The sequence below is a fragment of the Dermatophagoides pteronyssinus genome, unplaced genomic scaffold (genome assembly GCF_027571235.1).
Source record: "Dermatophagoides pteronyssinus isolate colony J.1.1.1.1 unplaced genomic scaffold, Derpt_VIB-CSIC_2022.12 sq0001, whole genome shotgun sequence".
In the NCBI taxonomy this organism is placed as follows: Eukaryota; Metazoa; Arthropoda; class Arachnida; order Sarcoptiformes; family Pyroglyphidae; genus Dermatophagoides; species Dermatophagoides pteronyssinus.
The window spans coordinates 3,181,603-3,202,490 of record NW_027461525.1 but is presented as its reverse complement, the minus strand read 5'-3'; the positions used below and the strand labels follow the sequence as shown (position 1 = coordinate 3,202,490).

The 20,888-nt window shown below is 29.8% G+C and overlaps 4 protein-coding genes across 7 annotated transcripts; 1 reads left to right on the top strand and 3 right to left on the bottom strand.

The window, feature by feature from the left end:
• The first annotated feature begins 46 nt into the window (after positions 1 to 46).
• Positions 47 to 9,623, top strand: Cdk12 (Cyclin-dependent kinase 12). 4 transcript variants are annotated; one of them, XR_012846962.1, is made up of 11 exons: positions 47 to 175; positions 607 to 3,772; positions 3,832 to 3,892; positions 3,956 to 4,413; positions 4,475 to 4,592; positions 4,652 to 4,728; positions 4,792 to 4,917; positions 4,977 to 5,056; positions 5,112 to 5,224; positions 5,305 to 5,759; positions 9,307 to 9,623. XR_012846962.1 is itself a non-coding variant. In XM_075823540.1 (9 exons), exons 1-9 carry the CDS (start codon positions 216 to 218, stop codon positions 5,569 to 5,571), a joined length of 4,857 nt encoding a protein of 1,618 aa, XP_075679655.1. In that variant the 5' UTR covers positions 51 to 215; the 3' UTR covers positions 5,572 to 5,848. The 4 variants fall into 4 exon arrangements, 1 of the variants encoding a protein (XP_075679655.1); XR_012846961.1 differs by having other exon boundaries at positions 51 to 3,772; positions 5,305 to 5,705; XR_012846960.1 differs by having other exon boundaries at positions 51 to 3,772.
• A 1,610-nt stretch (positions 9,624 to 11,233) lies between these two features.
• Positions 11,234 to 17,162, bottom strand: LOC113793305 (uncharacterized). The gene is made up of 2 exons (XM_075825094.1): positions 16,279 to 17,162; positions 11,234 to 13,943 (listed from the first exon to the last, which is right to left on the bottom strand). The coding sequence occupies exon 2, from the start codon at positions 13,658 to 13,660 to the stop codon at positions 12,227 to 12,229; it is 1,434 nt and encodes a 477-aa protein (XP_075681209.1). The 5' UTR covers positions 13,661 to 13,943; positions 16,279 to 17,162; the 3' UTR covers positions 11,234 to 12,226.
• LOC113793134 (uncharacterized) lies at positions 14,008 to 15,208 on the bottom strand. The gene has a single exon (XM_027343114.2). The coding sequence runs from the start codon at positions 15,142 to 15,144 to the stop codon at positions 14,089 to 14,091; it is 1,056 nt and encodes a 351-aa protein (XP_027198915.1). The 5' UTR covers positions 15,145 to 15,208; the 3' UTR covers positions 14,008 to 14,088.
• Positions 17,163 to 18,673: 1,511 nt separating the features above from the next.
• LOC113793521 (DNA damage-regulated autophagy modulator protein 2-like) lies at positions 18,674 to 20,524 on the bottom strand. The gene is made up of 2 exons (XM_027343566.2): positions 20,036 to 20,524; positions 18,674 to 19,976 (listed from the first exon to the last, which is right to left on the bottom strand). Exons 1-2 carry the CDS (start codon positions 20,268 to 20,270, stop codon positions 19,390 to 19,392), a joined length of 822 nt encoding a protein of 273 aa, XP_027199367.2. The 5' UTR covers positions 20,271 to 20,524; the 3' UTR covers positions 18,674 to 19,389.
• Between the last annotated feature and the right edge of the window lie 364 nt (positions 20,525 to 20,888).

Genomic DNA, 20,888 nt, shown 5'->3' with positions numbered 1-20,888 from the left:
AATGGTTACGTACTGGCATCTATGAACAGTATTGAATTTCGCTGCTCTCCGCTGGTTTTACGAGTGTGTTGTATAGTGAGTTTAGCGATATTTTTTGTCTTAATGGAAAAATATACTTTGTTTGTTTAGAATTTTTCCAAGATAATATCTCTTTTCGCATTAAGAGAATCATTAAGTAAGTAAAACTTAGTATCATTTTATTTCGCTTGTTGACTATGCATTCGCCGTTATCGTCGGATGATGAGCCTGAAACGAAGAAAAAACACGAAGAAATATTCGATAATGATGCCTCTTTAGATGATGGCGAAATACCATCATCATCACCGCCGGGATTACAATTGAAAATATCGAAACAAAATTCGCCAGAAGTGAAATCTGAAGGTGAAATTCCTCAATCCGATATTGATGAGGGTGATAGTGGCTGTGATGATTCAATCATTCAACAAAACAAATCGAGTACAAATTTTAATTACGGCGACAAATCGGATGATGATGGATCGAACCATCGTGAACCATTGAATCGAACAACGTCTCATAATAATATTCATGACCATACACTAACTCGATCATCATCATTAACTAATCAAGATTTGTATAATAATATAGGTAAAAATAACAGTGATTCCAATTTATTAACGAAAAATTTTGCCGATGAAATGGATGCCATCAGTGATGAAGATGATGTTGAGGAAATTAAAGTTGCTGAAAAAAGAGATAATTATGATGAAGAAGAAGTCGAAGACATTTCCGATGGGGAACTCAAAGATGATGATGATGATCGAGGTGTGTTAAATGAGCAGAAAAATAATGTTCCAAATTCAGCCGAAATCGAAGAAGGCGAATTGGAAGATGATTATGTTGATGAACGTCATTGTATGTCTAATCATAATGATCGATCTTTGTTATCGATTCGATCTTCAAAACAGATTCATTATGATTCAACTACAAACAGAAATGTTCATTCGTATGATTCATTGAAACAACATGCGTCACATCCGAATTTTTCTGAAAGTTCCAATTCTCAACGTTTGGGACCGATTCAAACCCAATCATATAATCATCAAAAAATTTATCAAAGACAGTCATCATCTTTATCTGTTCATTCAGGTTCAACAACTTTTAGACCACATCCTGATACAAATGATTCTGAAAAACAACAGATTGACAATTCCTCCCGATCATCCAATATGATTGAAGCGGAAGAAATCTCTCCAGATACCTCACCGATTCCTGATGGCAATAAGGATAAAAACAGTGAGAATTTTGAAGATGAAAATTCTTTTGATAACGCTGACCTAAAATCGAAAAGTCATACAAATTCTCATGGCATAAATGTCATTGAAGAATTGACGGAAAGAATTTCTGATTCTGATTCTATCGATGATGTTGTTCAGGATTCTTTCGCTAAAAAAGAGACAATCGTTCCTGATACTATTGATCCTGTTGGTAATCAAGAAATAATGCCAAGTCATGAAGTTGAAATTCTACCGGATGCAATGGAAGAGGAAAGTCTTCCATCATTCAAAAGTGACCTTGATCTAGATTCATCCGATTCCAATGATCATTTTAGTAAGCGTACAACACCATTGCATAACCGTTCGTTAGAGCGTTCACGTAATCCTTCACCGCCTGCATTATCATCAAGTCGATCGCGTTCTTCATCACGAATGGTATCTTCTACGATTGCCGATAATCGTGTGACACCCACACATGATGAAATTTCATCATCCGACGAACTAGAACATGATGATCAACGTCATCCTCGATATGAATCTCATTCAAGTGAAAACAATTATTCGTCTTATAAACGGAGAAAACAAAATTCCGATAATTATGATGAGGAAGAAGCTGATTTAAATATTTCTACTACATCCCCGCCCTCGATATCTTTGTTATCCAAAGTTGCACATTCATCGATAGCCTCCAAAAAATCCTGTTCTGATACTTTGATCCGTTCCGGTTCATATAATCGCTCTGATTCGTCGAATGATGATAATCCGAAAAAATCAGCAACCATTTATCGATATCGATCAAGATCAAAAACTCCACCACATTTACCTCCGTTGCCTGGTCTTCTTCCTCTCCCTAATCCTCATCATTCTTCATCATCTTCAAAAATCCGTTCAACAATCGAACATACATCAAGTAAAAATCATCGCACAACAACGTATGAGCTATCATCGAATTCATATGCGAAAGATTCTTATTTCACACATGGAACAAGTAGTCGTTCAATTCGTGATGGCCACCGTGAACGACAATTGTCTAGATCAAGGTCTCGATCACCGATCTATGATAGTAAATCATCTTCGTCCTCTATTCGTCATTATCAAAAATCATCACAGCATAGAGATCGTGATCGTTCATCTCAGTCATATACTCCTCCTGATTTATCCGTAAAATCTTCATCATCAACGGCAGCAATGCGAAGACTTCCTCGTTCACCTTCGGGTAGTAATCATCAGTCATCATCATCGGGTCGATCTCATTATCATCATTCAAATTATCCTGGAATGTCTACGTATTCATCATCGCATCATCATTCTTCATCTGCATATCGTTCTCCATCGCCTGTGGAAAGATCATCAAAAACATCTAAATATGATCGTCGTATTTCACCTCAGCCCCGCGATCGATATGATCGTTCTTCAAGTAGAGATTATAGAACTTTATCTCCATCATCACAGAATCGATCTTCATCGTATCGAGATTATCGAGAAAAAGATCGTCGTGATTATCGAGAAAGAGATTACCATCACCATCATAGGTCTTCAGATCGAGATTATCACCATCATCATAAATCTTCTGAAAATGAGCGAGATCATCGTTCAGAGCGAGATTATTACCGTTCAACCTCTGAACGTCAACATAGCCCTTATTCTTCATCGAATACACGAGATAGAAATCGATCGCCAGCAGATTCTCGCTCGAAAAGTCGATCACCTCCATTTTCTATGGGATCATTATCTGGTTCTAGTTATTTGAGGCGTACTAGGATGAATATTATGTCTGGTGGTGAACGAGATCGTTCTTCTAGATCACGATCCCCAAGGTCTCCATCTTATGATTATAAAAATTACAAAACCGCATCATCAGTTTCTAAATCAAATATTTTGTTGAACGAAACGAAATTTTCATCCAATTCTTTGGCCGCCGAATTGGCTAACAAAATCAAAATGAAAAAACTTCAACAGCCATCCCGTTCCTCAGGAAACACATCGAATGTTGGAACACCATTAATGAATGATTCATCAAATTCACTAACACCAATACCTACATCCAGTGGGACACCGGACCATTCACAATCTTTGGAACATCAAACATCAACAACAACTACAACATTCACGCCAAGCATGCAAAATGGAAGTTTCCAAACAATTCGACAACAGCCGCTACAAGCATCATCTATTTCAGCCACTGGTATACCTGCTGCTACGCATCTGTCCAAATTACCATTGCCACAAGTTGCAGATTTAAAAATTAGTAGTTCGCCAACTAAGTTAATTATAGCCGACAATAATAGTATAGAAAGGATTCAACCGATTCATCATCCTCAATTTCCATCCAGTACAATTACTTTGAACATAAATGGTCAATTGAAGACATTACCACGTCCTAAAGTAATTGGCAAATCTGTTGGATTGGTAAATCCAAATAAGCAAGCATCGGCACGTGATATTAAACCTCGTTCAGTCGATGTTTTTCAAATAATCTCTCAAATTGGCGAAGGTACCTATGGTCAAGTATATAAAGCAAGAGATACGGATAAATGGTAAGATAGAAATGTGTTTCTAGATTAATTGTTCTCAATTTATTTTTTTATGTTCATAGTATTGTGGCTTTGAAAAAAGTTCGACTTGAAAATGAAAAAGAGGGATTCCCTATTACAGCTGTAAGTTTTTTTCGTTTTGATTTTGTTCTTTGTTGACATTTCTTGTTGTATGCCACTTGATAGGTCCGTGAGATAAAAATTCTTCGACAATTAAACCATGAGAATATTGTCAATCTAAAAGAAATTGTCACAGATAAAGAAGATGCTTTGGAATTCAAACGTGACAAAGGTGCTTTTTATTTAGTCTTCGAATATATGGACCACGATTTGATGGGTTTATTAGACAGTGGTCTGGTTGTTTTTACTGAGGCTAATATTGCTCATGTAATGAAACAATTACTTGATGGACTCAGCTATTGTCATCGAAATAATTTCCTTCATCGTGATATCAAATGTTCGAATATATTAATGAACAACCGTGGCCAGATAAAATTAGCAGATTTCGGTCTAGCACGATTGTTTTCAGCAGAGGATAAAACTCGTCCTTATACAAACAAAGTCATTACATTGTGGTATCGACCACCCGAACTATTACTTGGCGAAGAGCGATATGGACCGGCCATTGATGTGTGGAGTTGCGGGTTTGTTTTTTCTGATTCAATGATTCTTTCTAGAAAATCATTTTTCTTGCATCTATTACAGTTGTATTCTGGGCGAAATGTTTCGTGGCAAAACTATATTTCAGGCTAATTCAGAATTGCTTCAATTAGAAGCAATAAGTAAATACTGCGGTACACCTACGCCAGCGAATTGGCCATCCGTGAGTAGTTTAGAAACAAATTCAAACCATTTCCTCAAATGCAATTTTCGAATTTTCAGGTGATAAACTTGCCTTATTGGTCATCTTTTCGACCAAAAGTCACCTACCCTCGTGTTTTAAGAGAAAAATTTGCAATGTATGTTCATCAATTGTACTTGAATTGTTGTTTTTAACAAACTGAATACTTTTTCACAAACAGGATGCCACGGGCTGCACTTGATCTTTTAGACGCTATGCTTTGTTTGGATCCATCTAAACGTATTACTTCCGAGCAAGCATTGAATTGTGAATGGCTTACTAATCAATTCAATATGGTACCGCCAATGTAAGTCTTCAATTTCATAATTTTTTTGGCTCTAATTTTTATTATTATTCTGATTTTAGGCTGCCGAAAGATCAAGATTGTCATGAAATGTGGCTGAAACAACGTCGGAAAAAAATGGCTCAAGCACAAGGATATAGCGGTTAGTGGTAGTTTTTTCTAAACAAAATTTGCAATAATCGATGATGTTCTTGCAGAAGAGATTGAACGAATGTTCACTATCATACAACGGCATTCACAACGCATCGTACATCCAAATCTGACGATGCAGCAATCCTTGCATCATTTACAATCCATTCTAAATCTAAAGGTTTGATATATATTTTTTAATTACCGTTGATTGCCACCAGTTTAATTATCAAAACATTTATGATATTTATTCACATTTAGGATGCTGAAGTAAACCACCCCGAAGTAATGAGACATCTTGAAAGTATCATTTCCAGTCTATCATCAACAGTACGAATGTCATCGACTGCATCAATAGGTCATGATGACTACGAACGGTCGCGAATACAACAGAATCATCATGCTATTCGTCATTCGTTATCCCAGTTATTTCAAACTGTGCCACATTTGATGATGTCGATGCTGCCATCAACGAATTCAGCACCTAACCCAAACAACGTTCCATCTTCTTCAGCAATGCCTTGTTAATTGGATGAATGATCAACTAACATAAATACTTTTTTTATGATACACGAGTGATTTTCATCAGTGATTCTCGTAATTGATTTAATTGATTCTTGGCCATAATTATTATCTTTATCGTCATCTCTTGATCAATATGTGTACGTCATCGCCTGTATAAATTATAATATTATACCGATTTACTCCTTGCATTGGTTGGTTCTTTATTCTCCTCATTTTAAATACTAATTACTATCATTATTTTTTATTTTTCTCATCAATTAATCGATTATTATTATTATCATATACTAAATAGCGTTCCATTATTATGAGAAGCCTTTCATTTTATGCGTTGCGTTTTTCTTTTTCCAAAAATATTTTGAAATTTACTTAGGTTTTTTTCCGTTAATGAATCACAAGTTTGTCTAGATCTTTTCAGTTGTTTCCGTGCTATTCTACTGTTTTTTTTATTTAAAATCTGCTCATTCATTTATAATAATATGTATATGAATTTCTGTTGTTTTTATCATTTTATTTTTGAAATGTTGATACCGATAGGCTTCTCATTTTCCATTTATTTTTAATTTTTTCGCATATCTATCACAAATCGTAAGCAAAATAAAAAGAGAAATAGATGTTAAATGCCAATTTTGGTTTATTTTAAATTAACATTCTCATTTCCCTAAAGATAAATGGATGCCGCGAATATGTTTTTGGAAATCATCATTATTATAGTTTGCTTATTTATTTATTTTTTTTTGTTATCCATAATTTTACGTATTATCATTAAATTAATGATGATTTTTGACGAAAATAACATTTTAAAAAAATTGATGAATTTTCTGCCTAAGTAAACTTTTCATTCAAAATTTGTTAAATGTCTATAGTTAATTTTCAACATTTCTTTTTTAAATTGATCACAAAAAATATGTTATTTTTTCTACTTGAAAAAATGTCGATTCTTCCAGGCAAACCATACGATGTTATGGTCTCGATTTAGTTTGTATGTATTCAGGTCGTACTGGTGTTTCATCTTTTTGACAGATTTATGTTGTCAAATTTTTATTGCTTTTTTATTTTGTTTTTCATATTTGAAATTCAATAGTGGCAGAAAAAGAATAATGAAAAATACACCAATGACAGAAAAATTATGAATTTGTAAATTATATTCTGCATTTGATGAATAAACGCTTGACACTGCTGATGCTTTCAGTGTAATTTTTTTTGAATTAGCTTTAAGCAATAAATAATAAATCGACAATTTGATTGTTGTTTTTTTTCTATTCATTTTTGTTTTTCCAGTTTTATTACCAACAAATATCGAATGAATGAAACATGGTTTGTTGTTAATTTTTTGCCAATATTCTTTTTTTTCGTTCGTTTCGATTCGGGTATCTTTTTCTAGTTGTTTTATAAATTTGATATAAAAATTTGCTTGGTTGAAACCTTTTTGTGTTTTGTTCTGGTTCTGGTTACTATCATATTGTATGATTTTGATTACTATTACTATTAATAATTATCATTTTTAGTCCATTCATTCATGAAAAAATTTCGTTTTCATTTGGGAAATCGTTTGTTTTTTTTCGATGGTATGTGTGTGTGTTCGCTTCACAGACACCACCATATTGTTTCTGTTGTTGTCATTTGCGACACTGCATAATTTATATATTAATTTTTCATATATTAAAAAATTCGGTATTTATGATTTTTATGAACACTGTTTCATTATGTTAGAGATTTCATAAAATTCTTGCTTGCAATTCGAATGAATGTATATGGCCCCATGAATGTTTACATATTGCAAGAAACTTCTATATCATTATCCGCTTTGTTAGACATTTAATTAGTCTTTTCGTTTCATCACATTCATTTGGTTATATATTTACATTTTGGCAAATTCTCTTTCTCATACATTATGAATTGATCAGGTCATTTTATTGTATTGAATTATTATTGTCATTCACGACAGAATTGTCGTTGTCTTAATTAAATCTTTGCAAATGCGTTTTTTCTGTTGTTTTTCCATTCAAATAATTGACTTTTTTCTCTTTGTTTGTTTAATAAATGAAAACGGTGTGCATTCTTTTTTTCAAGATAAATCTAAGGGCCGTTGGCAATTTTATGCCTGATAAATCTTGTTCTTTTATAAAACAAATCGTTTGATACTTGATACACTCTTCATTATTGATTTTATCATCTTTGAACACCTTCATAATCATAATCATTATTGCTTTACGATTTTAATTAGAACCGGCCTACGAGAATTTCACATGGATCTTTCTTTGAATCTTAACTAAATTATTTTATTGGTTTCTTTTATCGGTTATTTGATCATTTATCTACATTTATTCATTTGTTTAAGCACTATATAAAAACTAATTTTTTTCAGATCAATTTTGTTTTCATTCTCGAATTAATTGTTTGACATAAATTAATGAATTTTGAAGTATAGAATTACAAATGATTCATTCTTCAGATGAATTCATTGGTGTTCATATTTCTCAAGAAATCTTTAAATTTTTATATGTATTCCAAATATTTGAGTAAGCTATTTTGCATGAATTTCAGCACCTACATTTCAGGCCAATTCATTGAAGTCCATAAAAATGATTACCTTAAAAAAGATTTTTTGACTAACCTACGCGTTTAAGCCATTTCTCGAATTCTATTTCTATATTTTATTTGTTCCTTTTTTGAAGTAATCACTATGATTTATAAAGAATTTTCTTATATCCAATAGTAATTAATGGAATTAGCCTTTGAATTTGAAAATATCACTACTAATAAAAAATTGTCATAATTTCCGAATTTTCGCTCTAAAAAAGCCTAGAGCTATGAATGAACTTTAAATTATTGTTTCTATTCATCGATTTAGATTTATTATATATTGGAAAATTTTATCGATAACAATTTTTTTGAACTTTTAAACTCTAATTCTATCATCATTATTGATATAATTGGATATTAAATCAAACCTTTTGGCATCGAGTAAAAATAACAGGATTTTCCTCGTTCAAAGTCTAGAAAAAATATTTCAAACGACACAAAGTTGTTTTTCCAATTTCCGTTTTTAAAAAATGATTTTGTTTATTCAAAAACCCAAATACTTTTGATTGATGAAAATGGATTGACCCCGTAATCTAGAATAAAAAAATTGAATTGAATTTTTTCTCATTGGCAGCTGGAAACCTCACGATTCTCGGTGCCATACTCGTTCCAACAAATATAATGCATCCAATAGAATTTTCATTCAAAAATTTTTTTCAAACAAATCTGGTTTTGTTGTTTAATGTCATAACCACTATTTTTCCATTATTTTTATCGTAACATTATTTAATGGTTCTGTTTCTTTCATAAAAATTCTACGTTGACGTCATCGGTATCAATGAAATACGTAAAAAAGCGAAAGCAAAATCATTCATGAAAATCCTAGAATTTTTTTTGTTGTAAACGAATCCAGTAGCAATATCAGTGTTATATAGGCTTGCATCGTTGTTTCTTTTCATTCTATATTTTATTTTTCTTCTGTTTTTAATTATTGACTTTATCATCTAAAGTTATGTGTAGTGTTCATTCATCCAGTCATTCACTGATTGATGAGTTTTTGAACTTATTTTTCACAACCCGTCGTGACACAGCCGCAATTTTTATTTCCGTTATCCTAAGCAACCAAAAAAAATTGGTTCTTAAAAACTTTTTACTCTAATTTTTACTCATAATTAATTTTCAAAATTTTTATTTCTTTTTTCTGACTTATTCTAGACATTTCGATGACGAAACCTGGTGATTAAATTGGACATTGTAAATACGATCATCATTAAAATATTTAGATAAAATTTAGTATCCAATTTTCCATTCAAATACATCTCAAAACATCGATTCTATCCAATTGTTTCACCCGAATTTTTGGATCCTGACTGATATATGAGCTTCATTTTATTCATCTGTACAAATTAATTAAATTTACATTGTGTATTTTTCCTGTACCACTTTAGATTTTTCAATTTTATAAATAAATGCATTGTATTATGATTATTATATAAATAAATTTTAAATAAATGAATGTTTCAAAATGATAATTTGGTTCATTTGTCATTTATTTTATGTTTTAAAGTATGTTATAAATTGATTTTTTTAAATTCTACAATGGATAATTGTATCTCAATTGTTGTCTATTATAATTTGGTTTGTCCAAGTAGATGTAGTTTATCATACATTATTTTCAGTGAATTCTTTCTCTTATATTTTTTTTATTAATTTCCAAAAATAAACAATTGAAAAAATGACGGAAAAAATTTATTGCCTTTAGCTTTTCATTTGGTATGATTGATAATAATGAAAAGTCTGGCCAGCCATTGTGACATTCGTGTTCTGTAAATGTAGAAAATTTTAATTAATCAAAAATTTATTTAGTTTATTTGAATTTGTTTTTCTACCGTTTGATTCAATATTTAAACCACAAATAATTTCGAAATTTGACACCCTCTTCCGATGCATGCTTTATCAAATCAAACACTAACAAATAATGGACAGAATTAATAGGAAAAAATAATACAAATGCCAATGTACAATCAATAGAATAAAGAAAGAAAATAACCAGAAACTATCAACAGGAAATAATGAAGAACGAATGAAGGAGAAATATTTTGTTTCTGTATCTCTACAATTGCATGGTTGTTGTTTGTGGAAAAACGCAATGAAATAGAATAAAATTAATGAATATCCAAGAATAGAAAACTAAATTAATAATTATGAATCGCAAATAGCTGCGCAAATTTGAAAGTAAATTCATCGATTGAATTCACAAACTTATCATTATTTTTCTCATATCATGATGAATTTTTAAAAGAATTTAAAAAACAAATCAAAATACTCATTAAAATGATAATGAATTGAAAGCCATTTTCTCATTTTATAATCATCATGAATTAAAGATCCTTGATAACCAAATATAATTGTATCATTTTTTTTTCTCTATTTAATTTTCATGAACGAATTTCGCCTCATATTAAATTTATATGGAATCATTTCTTATTTCTATTTTCATTTTGAATTCGATAGATAGTCTAGTCTTACGGGAGAATATTGATTTTATTTACTTTTGTCTTCGTTTCAATTCATGCGTAGGTAGAAATACATTTTTTTATCATTTATTATTATCATAAAAATGCGACTCTTGTAATAATTTTTGTTAATGGTGCTAATCTTTTATCGAATTCCACACATTAAATTTATTCGTCGTTTCTTATGAATTTCACCACACCTACTAATCAATTTCTAGAATGGCGTCAATGAAAAAAAATCATCATAATTTTGCAATGAAATCGAATTCATTATGATTATCGATCTATAAATATTGAAAGTGTTCGAATAATTGGATAGTTGAAATTGTTATTGTCAATATTGTTGCACTTCAATATTGAAAACTATTCTATTTTCGTATCTTTCATTTGATTGTCGTCCAGGTGAATTTCTCGTGCCATTTTTTTCATGCTGGTGTTCCAATTGAAATCGTAATAAAAATCGTTAATACCCGGTGTCTATTTTTTACGTTTGTTTTTTCGTAAAATCATTGATGACCCGCAGGTATTAAGAAGAAAAATTAGGGCACTTGAAAAACTTTTTTAATGGTGACCATTTTTTTTTAATCAAATTAGGAAAGTTTTGTTTTTTTCCATAATGATTGGCATTGCAGATTTTATTTCATTTATTCATATTATTTTCATTGGATCATTTTTCGGAAAAAAAGACATAACAAAGAGAAATACAGAAAGTTTGGCTCGAATATATATGAAACAATAATGAGAAAAAAGAATGTGAAACCACCGAATGCAATACCGGTGTTGGTATTTTATGTTTGTATGTATGTATGATTGGATGTGTTGGCCAAGGAAAATGGATTGCCGAAGTGCCATCTTAATTGATTTTATTTGTCCATCATTCAATCAATCAAGATTGTTGAATTGATTTAGAGAAATATGTAGGTAAGCAGAATTCAATTGAATTGACGGGTTTATAATGTGTATGGCTAAAACGTTACACATTAGCTATGTATATATGAATATTGATGATGATGATGATAAAAGAAAATGTTTATGATTATAAATCGTTAATATCATTAATAAACTGATGATATGATTCGATGAGTTTTTTTCGAATTTTTAGTTGTTTGAACTTTTTCTGATTTTCGGATAAATATTTCATGTGTTGAATGTATAGAATAAATGAATGAGGAACTTTTTTTCGATTAGATGATCATTTATATATAATGTGTTTGTGTGTGTGTGTGTGTGTGTTGATAAATGAGATTATCATTAACAGATTAGTTTTGTTTCTTATTTATTTATCAATGTCTCAAAGTAAATTAACGAAATGAAAAATATTTTGAAGTTATAACTAGAATGTAAATTAAAGATGAGTACTTGTTAATGTATGTCAATTGGTTTTTTTTGAATCGAGATCATTTGTATGATTGTTTTGCGATTGAGTTTTTTTTCAGGAGATAACTAAATACAAATGAATAAAAAAAACAGTTTCTCAATTTAAAAGAGAATGTAATGGTGAATACAGAATGAATGCAATAATACCAATCAGTTGAACATTCCGTTAATATATTCATGTTGTTAAAATTATCGACAGTTGTTACTTATCGCGCTTTGCAGGAATCATATTTAGATCTAAGTCAATTAATTAGATTGACCGATGGTTTAACAGGTTTTTCATGCCAAAATCCTGGTAACATTATTCTTGACGATGATGTTGATGATGAAGGCGATGACATTGACTTTGATTCAGCATTCTGCTTCAATCGATTTTGTTTGAATGATAGTTTTTGTCCAATGCCATTACTAAATGAATCTTCATTGCCAACTGTTACAAGCCTTGATGGTGAGGAAATTTTCATTCCCTGTTTTCCATTGCGAAGATTGTATCCATTCAAGTACCGATCGAGTAACTGTTGTTGATTTAAGCGCTGACTTTTTACAAGATTCGTACGGTTTGGTAAAGGAAAAAAATCTTCGAAAAATTCACCGAAAAATCCAATTGTTTCAGCTGTCGGTTGCAATTGCGATTTAAAACCACGACGAGCAGAACTAGGGCTGTTATGCACGATACCATATGGTGATACAGTTTCCGCTTCTGTTTTTTCCATTGCTTCATTTTTATTGACATTTTGTGAATTTTTATCATCTATATTTTCCGATGTCAGTGGCGACATTTCAGTTGATAATTTTACCTCTTCACTACCATTATCATCAAGTTCTTTACTATTAGATGGCTCAATTTTTGTAATATAAACTTGTTTCTCTTTTGGTATATTTGCCAACATTTTCCGTAATATTTCTTGCTCATTATCATTACCATTGTCAATGACTCCGACATTAGTATTATCCTCAATATCTGTTTCACTTGGAATATTATTATCATTATTCACATTTATTGTAGGAGTTGTATCTTTGTTTTTGTTCCGCAAATAATTCTCATTGACTAATTCATCGAGCAATACAAATTGTTTAATAGACCATAGGAAACGCAATTCTTCACATGTTGGTTCTTTATTCGGTGATTGTTGATGTTGATAATGGAAATATTTTAACGGATTAATATTGAAACCATGCGGCGAAGAATACAATGAAGGAAGAGATGGCGATGAAGATAATGCTTCTGCTTTGGCTAATAAATGACGAAGTTTATCCAAACGATTATTCTTAATTCTCTGATTATTGCTGTTTTTTTGTGATGATAAACGATAATAGTTCAAACCATCATTGTTGTATGGATTGAATTGCTGTTGTTGTTTGTTTGACGATCCAAATAGAAGTCGCTGTCGAAAAGCGGCATTAGAAAGTGTCATTGGAATTGACGATGTATGAGATGATGGTATTGGCGGTGAATGTGCCCATGATGACAGTGGCCATGCCATTGATATAAAGACTACTAATAAAATCCGAGTCATTTTCAATATTATTGCTATGGCTATAGTCGGCTTTGTTGTTCGATGATGATGATGATAATGATTCGAACAAGAATATTTTCGTTGTATTGATTTTAAATCATATGTTTTGGACATTGACGATTCTGACCATTTCAAATGATTCTCTCCTATTGTTGCCATAACTAGGTTTTCAGTTTGATAAAAAAAATCGATTGCTTATTGTGATTAAAATACGTCAATCTCTTTCACTATTTATATGTAAAACATGACCGGTGATGATGATGATCAATGATGTAATAGCACAATGAAAAAAATATTTAAATTAAAATTTTATAATTCCAGAAAATTTGTTTTGTCCATCGGCAGGATTGATATTTTAAATTAATATTTAATTTATAGAATTGAAAAATCATTTGTTGTATTTGTTTGCAATTGGCAGATTTTGAAAAAAAGAAGAAGAAATCTGAAATGAAAGAAAATGAAAAAATAGAATTTTTTAAAAATTAGAATTCTTTCACAATGAAAAATAGAAAATAGAAATCTTAGTTTAATAATTCGATATGATTATATATGTTTGGTTAGTTTATTTTGTTATCAAATTAAGTGTGTCAACGTATGTTTGTCCATTCAATTTTACTATCGTTGTTGCTATTGTTGCTGCTTTGGTTTGATGCAATTCGTGGTTGAGACGACCGATATGTTAGGGCGGATGTTAATGGCCGAGAATGATGACTAATATTATTGATATTTGATGAGTAAATTTTCGATTTATAACTATCCTCTACATTCGATTCTTTTGGATGTTGTTTAGAAACAACACGAGTTTTCATTGGAATTCCAATCAATTTGCCTTTATAGTCATTACTTTTATCATTTTTATTTCTTGGTTGACTACAATAACTCTGAATTTTGGATCGTTCTTTTGATTTTTTTTCGGTTATAAGGCTTTTTGATAATAATGATGATTGCGTGCGCGATTGGATCAATGATTCATCACTAATTTTTGAAAGTTTTGCATTTGTTTTGAACATAACTGGTGTCGATGTTATCAATATTAAACGCCTATCAGAATGAATATTGGATGATGGGCCCATCATTGAAGTTGGTGATCCTACATGAGAAAATTTTGGCTCAAATGAAGCTGTAGACATTGAATGAAATGGACTCGATTGTGGTTGTTCCAATGTCGACCGTAAATTTATTTTATTATTGCTGCTATTGCTTGTCCATTTCGTTATCGTTGATGAGGATGTGCTGGAAAACATTCCTGGTTTTGAGGATGGTCGTTTTGGTTGTTGTTGTTGAAATACATGCTGATCCATTAATTGTACTTCATTAGGCGCCGTTAATATGGCCATAGATGCTAATTCAATTTTTTCTTTTTCTTTTAAATTGGCTAATAATGCTTTGGGTATGTATTGTTCAAATACATCATTATTATTTGTTTTTGTTTTGGTTTGAAATTGACTTTGTAGTTTGGATCGGTTTTGATTACTTCCATAATCATTATTATCCATAATAATTGGCGATTTAAGCATTATGTCATTTTGCTGATTTGAATCTAGGCAAGACAATGGTTGATCAAGGAATGTGCATTGAAAAATCAAGAAAAACATTATGATCATCACCATAATGCAAACCATAACGATGAAAATTAAAATCATTTCAAAGAGAACAAATTTCAAAATCCAACTGGTCACTGAGAAACAACATTCAACAGAATTTTCTCTTAATCATTTATAACGCTTTTTATATTCGAATAATTGTTCTGTGTGTTTTTAACAGTGAATAAAATTAGAATTATAATAAATTATTGTTGTTGTTGATTATAACATTTTGGTTCATTTAATTTTTATCGTCACGCAAGTTGAAAAAATTGAAATTATTCACCATAACAAATTTTCTAATTTTAGCAACAATCAATAACAATGAAAAAAAATCTATATTACAATATTCATTCAAATGAATTTGGATGTATATTGTGTTTTGAATTGAACAATGACGTCCATAACTGTTTTGATTGGCTAGATCTTTTGGATTCAAATCGACTTAATTGGTATAAACTAATAGATAAATCGATATTTCCTGTCACATTATTGATTTTAAGTTTACATTGACGTGAAGAAAATGATTTGAAATTTCGAGAAAATATTTTTCAGACAATAGATAAAATATTATTTAATCTCAATCAGAAACGTAAATAATGGTTGCGATCGATTGTTTTTTTCTTTTTCATTATTTGTCATGTATGTATCCATCATGATACAAGAACAATCAAAATGATAATTTTTTTTCTCAGCTCAACTGCATTGATGGGCGTTTCATTTTTTACTATTCCTATTAAACGATTGTTTCATGTTCGGATAATTGTACTTGGTAACGTCAATGATCGATTAAGAAGTGTGAATCAAAAACGAAAAATTCTCATCAAAATTATGATGGTATAATTTGCGATTGCATTTATTTATGAACGACCGTTTTCACTCAATTCCCAGAATAAACGAATTCCGAAAGTTGGAAAAAATTGTATCACAGTTATAATTTGTTATGATCAAACCATTGGTGATTATTTTTTGAAAAACTTTGAAGAAACGGACTATCATCACATGTCATTAACCAATTCACATTAAATATTAAAATATTTGATTAAAGAATTTTTAATTTGAATGTAGGTGCTATTTGCAATATTTGAAGCAATCTTTTCCTTTCTTTAAATTACTCGTTTCAACAATTATAATCAAAATCGATTATTAGATAATAAGATGGTGTAAAAAAAATCAACAGCAAAAAAAACTTACTTGAATGTTTTTTTTTGAAATTATACTCAAACTGAAAAATATTCGACAGTAAACATTCAAAACACAAACTCCACACTATTTTTTCTGATAGATTTAGGAAAAATTCTTGAAGTTTATTAAAATTTTATTATTGAATTTGTTACAACATAAAAACAATAAAATAAAATTCATGGTAATCCACAGTTGGTTGATAAAATGACAAAATTAGACAGATAAAATCAACTGTATTTACGAAATGCAACAACTTTCGACAGAATTTTCAAAAATTTATTAGAACAGCGAAACAGTGAAATTGAACAATAAGATGAAATTTTTTTTCAACTTGTTCCGGTAAAAGATTCAAACTCGTGAATAATGATGAGAAAAGGATCCTCGTTATTCGTCAAACAAACATTGACTGTTTGAAAATTTTGGATTTCACCCGAATTTGGTCATCGTTATTTATTTATTTATTTTTTATTGGTTTTTTCAAATCAGCGCCTGTCTCATACCTCTATGAAGTATTTTTTGTTGTTGCTTTCATTCTCATTTTTTTATATGGGTTTTTGTTTTAGGGCGTCGTATATCTAAAGAGTCTAGTATATCGTAATATTACATATAGTTAGACTTGCGTAAGAGAATTATCAACAACAAAAAAGTGTTCAAACTGGATAATGCCGATAATAAGAAAAAATATCTGAATGAATTTAAATACTATTCGATTTGATGATGATGAACTTTCCATAATGGCTTGTTTTTTTCTGTAGGGATACAGTCCTATCATTTTTGTCATCATTGTTTTTTTTACCAAGATCAAATGAAATCAAATGAACCGTCCGTCCTTTATTCGAGCTCCGCCTTTTTTCTTCAGAAAAAAATCTTGACATAAAAAAAGAAAGATGTTACCAAATATGAAAAGAATTATTATTTTATAAAATTCTAAGGTTTCAACATAATTAGCTAATAAATAATTATCAATATGTATCGCTTCAGGCCGTCAATCTTTGACATAAATCTTAATAACGACACATAATAGCATAATGGACTAAATGAAAAAAATGATGATTCATTTATTATTTTCATTATAGATGAAACTAAATGTTAACGAATATTTTAGAAAAATCAAGACAGTTTATGTAAAGAAACCTGTACGTTTCCAAATGTTAGTTTTTTTCTGAAACTTTTTTTTTGTCTTCATAACTATCATCTTGAATAAAAGAATATCAAATAGCTTAACGACAAATCATAACTATATGACAAGTTGATTATCCGGTTAGAATTCTGGACATTATATTTGAAACTTATTTTATCATGGCATTAAGTGGCAGCAGTCATCTTCAAAATGTTATTTTCGATTTTTTGTATAATTTTATTAAAGTATTGATCGTTTTCGTTCATTATTATATAACTCGTGATTTTATTTTGATTCATTCGATTTATGGCTATAAATCCATTATCATATTCATTAAAAAAAATTCATCCGATTTATTAAAAACAAAGATAAAATTGACATGCTACTATAATGTTAATGAAATTCATATTTTTTATGAATGAGAAAAAAACAATATCCTTTATTATCAATTTTATTTATGGACTAACATCATCAACATATATAAATATTGAGGATAATCGAACGACAACAAACACGATAAAATATTTTTTAAAAATAATTTATGCACCTCATTTATTTTCACATTACACCTTTGCTATATTTTTTTGTTCTTTACGCGAAAAATATTTCCGGTAATGTTTTCCAATGATTGATTAGACCATTTTAATGCGAATTTTTTTTTCATTGATATAATTGTAAAAAATGAATATCAAGACGAATGATATGTTGACATCAAGACCAGATTTCGTCGAAAATGTCATGGCCCACTGATTCTAATTCTTGTTAACATTCTAAAATTCTAATTTATTAATGATTAAATTTTGTTCATTTATTTTCTTTTTCATCTATGTGAATGCCTGTTATTCTACATTTGTCAATCATTACATCTTGTCACTATAGATTTTTTTTTTTATCAAAAGCTATTTTCTATACATTTACATCATCACTCATCGTTTTTGAAAGTTAGTTAAAAAGAAAAGATAGCTTTGCTGCAATACATTTTTTTAAATTCTGGCACAATTCGCACCAGTTTCTGAATAATAAAATGCCAACAAGTTGATACACACTAACTATCTATAATTTTTCTGAAATCGTTTTCAAATTGCTGATTCATGGTGAATTTTTGTCATTTGAACAAATCTTTTTCCATATTACAATACCCAAAAGACTAATGATTCTTTTGTTTGAATTAATGGCACAAAAAATCAATGGTTTGGATAACTATTCGATTGAAAAAAAGTTCTTTTCATAATCTCCTTATATCCGTATCAGATTTTTTTCAGAAAAAAAAAGAAAAATGAAAATGTAACAATCATAAAGAATTCTATTTTTAGAATCCAAAATAGAAGAAAATTTAACATTTTTCTTACACGTAAATATTCATTTTTGTTAGACAAATATGAGAGTGAATTTGACAGTTTATGATGTAAACAACAAAAAAAAAAGATTTAATAATTGTATTCAGTCATGAAAAATAACGTTTTTTTTATATATCTCAAACTGTACCATTGAATCATCATAAATATGACCAGATTTTTTTTTTAAAAAAAAGATCTTTCATTTTGTATCAGTGTTGTGAATAGGGAAAAAATTTATTGCAGAATTCTTTTTTGATGGTTGTTTGTGTAATATTTTTATTCTTTTTTGAAATCAAGTTATTCGTTTATTTGTTGTTGTTTTAGTTCGTGCAAGTGAAATGTTGCAGCTGTTGGTTACAAGGAACCTAGTAATGACAATGATGATGATGATGATCACCATCATCATTCACCATCACCATCATCATCATTGTCATCAGATCAGCAGCCAAAAATAGAAATGATGATAGAATCCCAAAGAAAACATTGTTGTTTTCCTACATTACACGAATAATAAAGAATAATAATAGCAATGACAACTGGAAATGGAAAACCATTTTTTCTTCTCTCTCTCTCTCTCTCTCTCTCTCTCTCTCTCTCTCTCTCTCTCTCTCTCTCTCTCTCTCTCTCTCTCTAGTAGGGTTTTTTGGCCAATAAATTTGATGATCAAAATGATATTTGATTCCAATCGTTTTTAAAATGGCCAATACGTCGCCATAAACATAAATAGAATGGTATCAATGAATGAAGATATATCCATTCACTAATGGCCGATATTTGATTATACCAATAGTAGTGTTTATCATTCGCTGATTGATAATAACGTTCGTGTATATTTTGAATAGTATCGATATTTGTACTTATCAACGAAACGATTATTGAAAATATTGAAAATAAAATGATGCTAGCGAAGCCAATTCCGGTCGTTATTATCATCGATATTGGTACAGATTCTTTTGAATGAGGATCTTGATTCAATATCCATGCAAGATAGGTTTGTATTAACATATACCAAAGTAGAGCATGAAAAAATAGAAAACCACCAATTGTATGAACATAGAATGTGAGAGTATTTTCATTGAATGAAAAATTTCCCATTAAACAGCCTCCAGTTGCTACCATTAATGCTAATGATAAGGAAAAGAAATTAAAATTCCTTAAACGTTCATTATGAATATGATTGTTATGAAGAATGTTCAATTCTTTCAGGCATGTTTTCACCTGTTTATAGCGGATCCACGCGGTAATGATTACTGCAAATTAAAATTAAATTTGGTTATATATTTCAGAATGTTAAAACCGATCTACTTACTTAGGACAGAAATAAAATCAAAAAGTGTAGAAAAGATATTAGATGATGGTGATCCATTACTGGTATCACCATGAAACGGAATCAATCGAAAATCATGTTCACCATTATCATCAATCATATTATTCAATAAATATGGTAACCATATTAAAATCGGAAGCAAAATGGCAATCATCAATGGAAATAGTCGTAAATTCGCTTTTACAAACATATAAAATTTTTGTTTAATTTCTGTCATTTTCGACAATTTAAACAGAAATGAATATTTCAGGCATAAAAATTATCCGAGCATTATTGTTGACATTTGAATAATGAAATTTTTTTTCAAAGGTTAAGATTGATATTATCGTTGTTTGAGCTTTTTTACTCTTTGTCAGAAAAAAACCTGTTCTAGTAACATTACTAAATTTTTTTTAAATCAACAAAATACTTAAATGCAAAGAACAAAAAATTAAATTAAAACTATTTATTCGTATTGTTTACTTTTATGGACAATCTTTGTCTGCTTTCTTCATCAGTAAATAAGAAAAAAAATGTCGCTTACAGCAATAATACAAAAACTTACGTAACTTATAACAATATATAATATGTTCAATGTGTGTTTACTTTTTTCACATTTCATAATCTGAAAAATTTTTGGCCAATTTTTTCTTTCTTCCAGTGTTTATAAATGTTGATGATCGTCTTAATGGCTTAAAATAATAATCATGATCATAGAAATGATGATAATAATAATAAATGATGACGTTGATTCTTGTAAATAATTTTCAAGTGGAAAATAAATCGCAGGTAATCAAATCTCAGTGTTTGAATTCTTCATAGAATATTTTTTCAAATCTTTTTTCCTTTCCATTAT

What these genes read in the sequence shown, in the direction of transcription:
- Cdk12 (XM_075823540.1), top strand. Translation starts at nt 216, where the DNA reads ATGCATTCGCCGTTATCGTCGGATGATGAGCCTGAAACGAAGAAAAAA. An exon ending in GCAAGAGATACGGATAAATG is followed by an intron (nt 3,773 to 3,831) that starts GTAAGATAGAAA and finishes TTATGTTCATAG; the next exon opens with TATTGTGGCTTTGAAAAAAG. An exon ending in CGCCAGCGAATTGGCCATCC is followed by an intron (nt 4,593 to 4,651) that starts GTGAGTAGTTTA and finishes TCGAATTTTCAG; the next exon opens with GTGATAAACTTGCCTTATTG.
- LOC113793305 (XM_075825094.1), bottom strand. Translation starts at nt 13,660, where the DNA reads ATGGCAACAATAGGAGAGAATCATTTGAAATGGTCAGAATCGTCAATG.
- LOC113793134 (XM_027343114.2), bottom strand. Translation starts at nt 15,144, where the DNA reads ATGATTTTAATTTTCATCGTTATGGTTTGCATTATGGTGATGATCATA.
- LOC113793521 (XM_027343566.2), bottom strand. Translation starts at nt 20,270, where the DNA reads ATGACAGAAATTAAACAAAAATTTTATATGTTTGTAAAAGCGAATTTA. An exon ending in TGATTTTATTTCTGTCCTAA is followed by an intron (nt 19,977 to 20,035) that starts GTAAGTAGATCG and finishes TTTAATTTGCAG; the next exon opens with TAATCATTACCGCGTGGATC.